Genomic DNA, 10,945 nt, shown 5'->3' with positions numbered 1-10,945 from the left:
TTTTTGTTAATAGGCCCTAAATTGGTTTTTGGTTTGATTATGTAAGATAAAAAAGAATATCTTGGTTAGTCAATCACACTCAGGCCTTAAATTTGATGCCTAATGTAAGGCTTCATGGAAAAAAAAATGAAGCTTTGGAGTCCACAAATGGGCTTCAAATTGCAACCTTATACAAAATTTTGGGATTCATAATCTCTCTCTCTCTCTCTCTCTCTCTCTCTAAACTATAACACTATAATATATATACTATAATACTATAATACTATATATATATATATGTGTGTGTGTGTGTATGTAAAGATATATATTTGCACTGTATTATATATATATACTATATAGTATATATATTATAATTTATATACTATATTTTTTTGAAGCCTTGGTGATTTAGGAGGGCTTCAATTTGAAGCCTTGCATGAAAAATTGGGCTTCATGGTTGCAGCCTTTAGAATATTGCAGGGCTTCATTTGAAGCCCTGCACAGCCATTGAAGCCCAAAACGGGCTTCAAATTTAAGCACTGATCACACTCCTCTGCGATCTTGAACAAACTATTAACTCCATTTTTGTTTGAAAGAACACATGAATATGAACATTATCAACACCTAGTATTTTTTTTCTTTTTCCCAAAGGAAAAGAAAAAAGCATTGGACTAGTTTTTCACTTGTGTTAGCTATAATGACAAAGTAACTATATATATATCCATTACATATTAACCATGGAGAGCCAAGGCACAAGGAAAGGAGAGAAAAGAAAAATCTTGGATTTTTCAAAAGTGATAGAAAAAAATCCTTTCGATTAACCCTTTGCATTCAGACTTCCATTTCTAAGTTTCGCTTCTTAATGTCTTTTACATACGACAGTAACTCAAACTAATGATTCAGAGGCATCATTATCCACACGAAACTTACATAAGATAAACCATACGAAGAAAATCCGACAGGACTCACACAATACAATAACGAAAATCGGACAGGATTCAGCCAGTACAAGATAATATATACTACGCTGCGGCACTGAGCCAATCTGGAGATTAGAAGAGATGCTAGAATAGAAGATGAAATCAGCTGCCCATCTCTGTGGACGGTTTTCGAAGAGCATACTCTATAGAAACATTTCCTCTTTTTACAATTTCAAGTGAATTCGCTCTGCCCACTTGAGGAGGTCCGAGAACAACCTATCACCACCAATGGCCTGTCCTGTAACCCCTGCAGCAGCCCTCAAGATATCTTCTATCAAAGCAAAGTTGCCCATGATATCAACATGCGACCCGCTTTGAGTGCCACGCCCTTCCAGCAAGGTCGGAGGAGGAGCATGCTCATATTCTTTCACAAAAGTTGCAGCACCGGAGGGATTGAACCGGGTCTTACCGCGCCAAGCTTTAGCACACATAAAGCCTGCACTCAAAGCTGGGACGGTTTCATCACCATCCACAAATTGAACACTCCCCTTCAGGCAGCCCTCGGAGCCACCATCAGCTGTGGTGTCAATGCGGAAAGGTATGTGCCCCGTGTCGGCATTGGGTGAAATTTTGTATATATACGACCGTTCTGTCAATATGCCAACCCCATACATTCAATATATTTCCATTTCTGGTGCATTCGGTAACCTGTCATGTCATGGAAAACCCATACAGTGAATCCTTAAAGAGATGAAATCAAGCTCAACATTTGAAAATTTTCATACCGAATTTCGCAAGCTTTCTTGAAAGTTAAAATATCCTCCAGCATCAATACAGCATAGGGCAATTGCGTAAATGCTGTCCACACATCCCAAGAATTCGACTAAGTTGTGGCATCAATTGTATTGGCATGCCAAAATGAACTTGAAGGGTGATAGTACCAGCCCTAAAAAGGGGATTTATCTGGATTATTCTGAAGATATTAGATTTTTTCCATCCTTTTTGTGTCTTGCTGCCGGCCGACAGCCTCTGGCATGGCCAACCAGCAATCCACTTACTATATATAGCACTGCCTCTTCATTCAGTCTTTTGCACCACTTCATAGATCATATCCAGTTCTGCTGCTGTTGCTGCTGCCGGGGACTGCATTACATCTTCTTCATCAACATCGGCTCTTCAAGTCAGCACATCAGCATTTTACTTCAGGCCACACCTTGGGACAGCAGCCCACTCTCTGCTACAGATCAGCACATCAGTGTCTTATATCAGTCCACACTTTGGGACAGCAGCCCACTCTTTGCTACAGTTTCAGCATTTTTCTACACCTTACCTTGGGACAGCAGCCCACTCTCTACTACATACAGTACATCAATGTTTCTTCTACAGTTTACCTTGGGACAGCAGCCCACTCTCTGCTACATAGAGTACATCGTTTTTCTTCTACAGGTTACCTTGGGACAGCAGCCCACTCTTTGCTACAACACATCATCGTTTTTCTTCTACTGTTTACCTTGGGACAGCAGCCGTCTCTGCTCACCATCTCACATCATCGAGATGGCAGCCCTCTCTACTTATCTTCACCATTGACACCACTCGGGACGGCAACCCTCTCTACTCCTCACCTCTCACTCAAGTATTGCAGCACCCTTGTCACCAGAGCTCGCACCACTTTCACCACTCGAGACGGCAGCCCTCTCTACTCCTCACCACCACTCAGGTATTGCAACCCTCTCTGCTCCTCACCTCTCACTCGGGTATTGCAGCACCCTTGTCACCAGAGCTTGCACCACTTTCACCACTCAGGTATTGGAACCCTCTCTGCTCCTCACCTCTCACTCGGGTATTGCAGCACCCTTGTCACCAGAGCTTGCACCACTTTCACCACTCAAGACGTCAGCCCTCTCTGCGCCTCACCACCACTTAGGTATTGCAGCACCCTCATCACCAGAGCCTGCAACACTCGGGACAGCAGCCCCTCTGCTCTTCATCGCCTTTCAGGTACCGCAGCACCCTTGTCACCAGAGTCTGCATCATCATCGACATCATCATCACTTCACCTTCTGCTGCTCACTACCACCTCAGAGTGCTTCTGCATCCACCAGCGCGAGCCTTCGAAACCGACCACCTCACGGAGTGCCTTAAACCTTTGCCTCACATTGACAGAAGCATCCATCGACACGAGCCTTCGTCACCGACCGTGCTTCAGCTCTAACATCGTCTTTGCTTCTACACTGGTCTTCGAGCCTTCGTCACCGACCGCGCTTCAGCTCCGACATCGTCTTTGCTTTTGCAGTGGTTTTCTACTCAAAGTCTCCCCACATCAGAGGGCCTCTTGTACATATGTTCACTCACCATTATATATAGACTCACTCACCTATTTCATGTTGTGTTGTTTTGCTCTGATCTCTCGTTCATGTGGTCCTTTCGGCCTTTTGCCCTCACATCTAGGTCTAAGAAACCTGTACGCATTCTCTAGATATAACCAAATTTTAGCCTCGAGGGCTCATCTTGGTCTCGACCCTCTCCTATCTTGTATGCCTGGCAAATGCTGCGAGCCCTCCATCGCTGTAGCTCCCCACCGAGTCATGTCTTGCATGTCAGATCATCCGAACTAAATAGGCCGGTTCTCATGCCTCTGCAAATATCCCTCGCAAGTCATCTCTAAATGACAACATTACCAACTTGTATGAAAATTGTCTTCGTATTTGTTGGAAAATGAGCCAGCTCAATCCTTCAAAGCACCTGGGATAGAGCTCAGATAAGGCTGGATCAACCCTTCACCTTTGATGAGAAGACACTAATCATTTTCCCCACTGATTTTTTGGTGGAGAAGAGGTTCCACAGGTATTCCACCTCCCTGTGTAACAACGTGTCCACAGCCCAACCCACTAACCTTACCTATGAGGAGGGTTGACACGGGAGCACAGGGAGGTCAGCAAATGAGCTTCAGATAAGATGAGGATGCCCTACTCGACTTTCCACGTACAATGAGATCCAAGGACTCATCCGTTTCTTACTCAGGAAAGGATTTGGCCTCTTGTGCACAGTTATCGATAATGATAACAAGAGATGCACGGTCCTTTGTTTACATGCGATTCACAGACAGAGAAAGATCAACAGTGACCTAGTGGTGGACATCGCACAGACACTTAACCTCTTTCTTCCAAAGCTGGGGCAGTGCAGGGGACAGAAGTGGACAACACTCACTCACAGGATCATTGTGTAAGGGCCAGAATAGCACCACGACTGGACCCTGCAAAGGTGCACTGCAAATTTGTGCATGCACAAAACAAAGACCGTAATGAGAAGTTGGCTTTATATATACATATATACATATAAGTACAGAGTGCATGTGTTCATAGATGTGCACCCCTGCACTGCAAATGTGTGCATGCCCAATAAGAAGACAGTATGAGAGGTCTTACCGTGTACTTGAAATGTTTGCATTTAGGATCATCAAGGTCATCAGCTAGCCCATGAGAGATGAGCATCTCCACACTACATCATTTGCGGAGCTCCAAACCTAAAAAGCTCGGGAATGGTTTCTTGTAAGGTTCCTCCCTCTAAAAATGGGAGATACACTTAAGATAGTCCGCTAAGTCTTATCTTGGAAAAAAAAATTTCCTATTCATCGACACCTTGACCCTGTAGAGATTCAAGGATACGATTCATAGGTATGACCTAGCTCTATCCCGCAGGGGGAGCGTGATTTTCTAAACATCAAATCACCCATAGGGCAATTGATCAAAAATTGGGCAACTACTAGACTTGATTTCTAGAGACAATGCTTTTTTCCTCATCTTATGCAAGGCACAGCCGCTGACCTAGTCTTCTAGAATAGAGTTGCCCAAGAACCTAACTATCTAACGTAGGGCTTTCACTTAATTTGTTGGAAAGCTACCCGACTAATCGGGTCCACCCATCCGTAGGATGGTGCCATCAGGGCATTCCATCCTCCCACTTTCCACCCTACTCACGCATCAATTTGTTTTCTAATTAATACTACCACACTGTTTGACATAAATAAACATATTCCTTAATTAGGACCCTTCTTCACAAGGTTCGTTATAACAGCCTTCTTACACAATACAATCATACCAAAGACAAGATGCAATTATATAAAAAGTTTATACATGAATCCATTTCCATACAAGCCAATCCGGCTCTCTTATTCTTATTCTGCCGATGATCTAGAATTCGGCCTTCCAGCCTCTACATGCTGGGCAAAACCCTACGGGACCATACACCTCATCGTCGGCCGCTGGCGAGGACTCAAGCCGGCCTGTCGCCCTCTCAGGCTCCATCGCTCGATCCTCTCGCCCCTCAGAGGGATGTCTGCACACTAGGGTGGGCTTATTTACCGCACTAGCCTGGGCCCTCAGAACTAGGCAGCCTCATAATCTCTCGTCTCAATCGGCGATCCTTATTCTCCCAAAGGTATGAGGGATACCTTGGGCCATTCCTGGGCTTTGCTAATGACGCCGCCCGGCTACACAAGCACGGAACGGGGTTAGCATTGAAGCCAAAGAAAATCTTGAATTCCAAAGATAACAACTTCAATGCAATTTTCTAAGTATAGCATTCACAATTCATGAAGATAGCAATTTCAACGCAATTTATCGAAAACAACATCACATAATTCGTAATTTCATATAATTTTTATGTCCTCGTTTTAAAAGAAAAAGACACCATTCATTAATACTAATTTAAGAAAAAATCTCTTCTTTTGAAAATTAACCAAGCTAACCTGGCCACCGTTTCCTTGAGGGACTTAAAAGGGAGGACTCGAGCCGCATTGGGCGCATCTCCCTCCATCTCGTTGTTACGTGCGCCTCTTGAGGTAATATTTTGCCGTCTCCGGGATGAGGCCATCCTAGGCGTCGCCTTGTAGAGCTCGCTGCTGCGATCGAAACGCTTCAGTCGGATCTGAATTCCGAGCTCGTTTGCTCACCGTATGAGCAAAAGAATATGGCGCACGAACCCTCGCTTGAGTCAAAAAACCCTTACTAAAGTCTACGCAAATGGGGGGGGGGATTGTGAGATGTCCTTAAGCCCAAAGGCAAAAACGTGGAGAGGGCTGGGAGGGGTGGCTGCAAGCCTCTCTGTAAGTCTATTCACACGGGGGGGGGGGGGGGGGGGGGAGAAGAGTTAAGGACACTAGCCCATGGCAAGAGGAGGATGGAGGAAAATTGGCTTATCTGAAAAGAGTCAAATGAGGGGGTGTGAGAGGAGTGGCTGCAAGGGCGGCTGTACTTGCAGCAAGTACGCTACGGCGGTACGGACGGCAGCACAACAGAGCATACGCTACACAGAAGTGCGTGCCGACTGAGGAGCACCCCAGGGGTTTATATAGCTGAGGGGTGAGGGTACGGGCGCTACGCAAAGCAAGGACGAAAGGACGGTGTACCTTCAAAGGCTATGGATCAGTGGCCTGCATGGGTCTACGGGAAAGGTACGGTGTCGGTTGTCTGGGAAAGGAGTGGTACGCATGTACCTTATCCGGTCTGGGTGTCCGCCTAAGGGTACGCGTGGACCATACAGTGGACGGCCGTCCTTTGGTTCTTGGGCGGCCATTGTACGGGCGCCCTAGTAAGTGTGTACGGACCAAATTTTGGGACGGGATACCCAAATTTTGGGACGGGATACTTACTCCACAAGGGGAGAGTTTGTGTTCCATTGGACTTAGACACTAGGCGCCAAATTCTTTTTGAGTGTCATGATAGTCCAAGTGCAAGTCATGCGGGCATTCGCAAAACGTATGCTCTCGTAAGAAAGCATTTCTATTGGCCTGGACTTCACAAGGATATTACTGACTATGTTCTGCAGTGTCAGAAGTGTCAAGTGAACAAAGCAGAACGTCTTAAAGCTGGCGGGTTACTGCATCCATTAGAGATTCCCGAGACGGAAAGTGGGAAAGTATCTCTATGGATTTTATAACGGGCTTGCCCACAACGAATCGTGGACATGATGCCATTTGGGTAATCGTGGATCGATTAACCAAGCTTTGTAGGTTTGTGCCTACTAAGAAAACAGTTACAACTCCAGAATTGGGACACCTTTTCGTGGAGAATGTTTACCGACTTTATGGCTTACCATCCAATATTGTCAGTGATCGCGATCGCAAGTTTAACAGCCATTTTTGGCGAGCAGTATTCAGTAAGCTGGGTACTATGTTGAACCTTAGTACAGCTGATCATCCGCAGACAGATGGTCAGACTGAACGGGTTAATCAAGTGCTGGAAGATATGCTTAGGGTATATGTCAGCAAAAAACAATCTGATTGGGAGTCTTATTTGCCTATTCTTGAGTTTGCTTACAATAGTGCAAAGCATGTCTCGATAGGCTTTAGCCCTTTCATGTTGATGTATGGTTTTCAGCCACGTTCACCAGTGTCGGTGGGACTGGCGAATGAGAAAATCAGTCAGGTTAAGGATTTTATCCAAGACCATATGGATATGTTGCGCCTTGCACGATTAAATGTTCGTCAAGCGCAAGATCGTTACAAGAAGTTTGCGGACCAGAAACGTAGGCCACTTCACTTTCAAGAAGGTGATTGGGTGTTTCTGAAGGTATCAGAAAACTCCACCAGTTTAAAAACGGGTCCCGTACCAAAATTGTCGCCCCGATTTTGTGGACCGTTTAAGATACTCAAGAAGGTGGGCCCAGTAGCCTATAAACTTGAGTTACCAGCACATTCCAAGGTTCATCCCATCTTTCACGTAAGCCGTTTGAGGAAACACCTTATGGGTCATGAAAGGCCGGTGGATGATTCTTTCTTGGTAGAATATGTGGAACCTCCAATACTGCCTCATGAACCAGAAAGAGTATTGGATTGCCACATGTTACGTACTCGCCACCAAGTTCGAAAACAAGCTCTTATCAAGTGGAAGGACCGTCCAGAGGAAGGCTCCACTTGGGAAAACATTAGTGTGATGAGGAAACGTTTTCCCACTTTTGTTTTCGAGGACGAAAACTCTTTTCGAAGGGGGGAGTAATGTCAAGACTATGGTCCTACGAAAGTCGAACCCTAGCATAAGTTAATAGCTTTCGGAGTCTCGAGAGTATTATTAGTGCTAGAGGGGTTCAGGGGTTAATGGGTGTTAGGGTTTGGTCGATGTGTGTATACATCTAAGTTAGCACGGCTCTTAAGTAAGATGGACGGTCGGGCTAGGAGGTGTGGACACAGGCCAGGGTTTTGGTATAAAACCCAACGAGAAACCCTAACTCGTCATTATATGGTTGGGAGGTGAACCGACTTCCACTCTCTCTTCTTCTCCACGCCTAGGCTATGGCGGCTTGAGGAAGACGCAGCCGTAGCAGAGGCGTTACACTTCCACAGACCAAAACATGGTAGCTCAAGTCTCTAATGGACATTCAAAAGTCATATGATAAAAAAGATACAATAGTAGTCCATAAGCTCCATTTTATACTTGAGCCCATGACCAAGGTCTAGACATAATCTAAAGTTGTTGCTTCATTGCAACTTGCCTTAAGGGTAAGGGCAATACCTAGCGTATATCATGCCACCAAGGTCTAGACATAATCTAAAGTTGTTGCTTCATTGCAACTTGCCTTAAGGGTAAGGGCAATACCTAGCGTATATCATGCCACCAACCTACCCATTCCCGTACTATCACTTGCAAGGCCACTACCATAATCTCCACTTGCACCACTACCCGTTGTTCTAATCACTAAAGATATCTTGAGGAATGTAGCCCAAATAGGGAGGGGGTAGCAATGGGACTAGTAACAACACCACCACCACTTGTAGCACATTCGAACAGAACCTTAGACATCAAAATACTATCAAACCTATGCAAATCATAAAATTTATACCCAAGTTCAATGGGAATAAAGACTCCATTGCGCACTCAAAAGTGTTTGATCACATGTGCGACACTTGTGGACAACTTGATGACCTTGTAAAGGTGAGTGTCTTTGGCCTTTTCATGGAAGGCAAGGCGGGGCAATGGTTCCAATCGTTCAAACCAAAAATAAGGTTGACTTTAACACCCTGAAGACTGCTTTCACAATTGGGTACTCCCACAAGGGAGCTTGATGGAACCTCATTGATCAACTTTACCATGTCAAACAGCAAGAGAGAGAATCAATCAGAGACTATATTGATAGAATAAGATACCTTCACTCTCGATGCTTTGGCAATGACAAATTCTTTGACGAACAGCTAACTAGAAGATTCTTCGAAGGAATCCTCAATTCAATCTTGTATAATACCTTGTACTTAAAAAAGCATAAAAACTTTAAGCCATATTGTAGACATGCCATAGACTTTGATGATAACTTCATGGGAACTTCTTCAAGGAGTCTCCCTAAAGGAACCCCTTTGGAAGCATCCTTTGTCACATTGCTTTCAAAGGTCAGTGATGACAAAGGGAAAGAGCGACAGGCTGCACCAACCATAGAAGACTTAGCGGGGCCGTGCTCACGTAGCAAATGACAGAGCAAGAAAAGATAACATAGGTCAACTGCATCTGTACCCCAAACGTGAGTTAGTTTGGTGTTCAATATGTTGTGCCAACCACACAAGCATAGAATACCCCCACTTAAGACCAAGACAAGGAAGAATCTGGTGTGTAAACTGCATGTGGAAGGATGATTCTTTGTTTTCCCATGAACACGGTTTAACTATGCCCAAGCATTTATGGAAGGATGATTCTTTGTTTTCCCACACACACTAACTGAGATGCTGATGACCTGTTGGCCAAGTTTGACTCACAGTGTGCTGACCAAGTTTTACTCACCAATTATGCCAAAAAAAGTGGCACAAGTGGTGTGGCAAATGGCTAAAAGCTAACTGTGCTCGTGGCAAGATGTTGTAAATCGAAAGATGCGAACCCCGACCCTGAGAGAGAGGAGTGAGAGAGAGATTCCCTGTGTGTGTGAGAGAGAGAATTCCACATGACATGACAATGTTGGTAAAGAGAAGACCTCCTGTAGACCTCTCCGAAGGTGCCGCCCCAGAGGCGTTTTCGAAACAATCCATTGGCGCAGGGGTGGCCTTCCCACAGCTCCAGACCTCCGGTCACGATGCCCGGTACGAACACGACCGGGTGGTGAACGCGCAGCCCTTCTTTCTTCAGAGTCACGCCGGGAAGGTCCGGCAGGGGCCCGGAGATATCCTCCAACAGCGACGGCAGCGACCTGTACAGAACCACCACCACCCACCAAACGAAGCAGATGCAGCCGATTAGCCAGCAGCAAGTGTCCACGCAGCCCCATCCACCCGTCTTCTTGCTTCTGCTCCTCCTCCCCTCCTTTTTCTTCTTCCTCGGCTGCGCCTTACCATGGCATTTTGAAACCTGATCATTGGAATCAGAAAAAGACTCGGTGGCTGATGATGAGGAGAAGCTCGAGGCGTTTTCGCCATCGGCGCCTTCGAAGGGCGCCTTGTCCTCCTCGTCTTGTTGTTGTCCGGATCGAGAAGAGATGGAGGCCCCTGTCAGCTTCTCCTTCCCCTTTCTCCGCCTTGAAACAATCATGATTTGCCCTTGAGATCTCTTACTTGTGGTAATGTGATGGCTGCTGCTTTCTAATAGGCAACTCTTCACGATCTAGCAAGGAAAGTCTAGAGTCTTGCGGCACTCACTGTAACTGGCGAGACAGCGGAGCCCAGTCACGCTTGATGGGTGGTGGCGCTGGAACTTGGAAGAGGGAAGAGTATATAAGAGAAGACTGGCCACACTTGTACAGCCTGCTTATAGGCCCAAATATATATTACCTTCCAATGCTCCTTCATAATATCATTTCTTTTATTCTTTAGAGATTCCTTAGCAGAGATATCGTTTCGTTTTTCTTTTGATTTTAGAATATTTAGTTGGGTGTGCGGTTAGAATAACCAGAAATCATCACCAAGCCAAAAATTATTATTTTCACGTTCAAGGATCACAATTATTCGTAATGTTAAATTGTATTTCTAAACCACACACAAATTGTAAGGATATATTTTATTTCTCTTTTTTGCAAGGAGGTTTGTTTCCCCCTTTTTTTTTATGGAATTTGGGTTTCAAGAGACAAGCTACCAATTT

The 10,945-nt window shown here is 45.2% G+C and overlaps 1 protein-coding gene and 1 pseudogene across 1 annotated transcript; both read right to left on the bottom strand.

The window, feature by feature from the left end:
• Positions 1 to 1,123: 1,123 nt before the first annotated feature.
• LOC147619382 (putative phospholipid:diacylglycerol acyltransferase 2 pseudogene) lies at positions 1,124 to 1,573 on the bottom strand (annotated as a pseudogene).
• On the bottom strand, positions 1,474 to 10,609 carry LOC147619381 (phospholipid:diacylglycerol acyltransferase 1-like). The gene is made up of 2 exons (XM_086773017.1): positions 9,849 to 10,609; positions 1,474 to 1,607 (listed from the first exon to the last, which is right to left on the bottom strand). Exons 1-2 carry the CDS (start codon positions 10,397 to 10,399, stop codon positions 1,574 to 1,576), a joined length of 585 nt encoding a protein of 194 aa, XP_086629143.1. The 5' UTR covers positions 10,400 to 10,609; the 3' UTR covers positions 1,474 to 1,573.
• Positions 10,610 to 10,945: the final 336 nt, after the last annotated feature.

The sequence above is a fragment of the Cibotium barometz genome, chromosome 33, assembly GCF_041138505.1.
Source record: "Cibotium barometz isolate CiBa-2024 chromosome 33, ASM4113850v1, whole genome shotgun sequence".
NCBI lineage: Eukaryota > Viridiplantae > Streptophyta > Polypodiopsida > Cyatheales > Cibotiaceae > Cibotium > Cibotium barometz.
The sequence above is the reverse complement of the archived record's forward strand: the minus strand, read 5'-3'. Positions and strand labels throughout refer to the sequence as shown.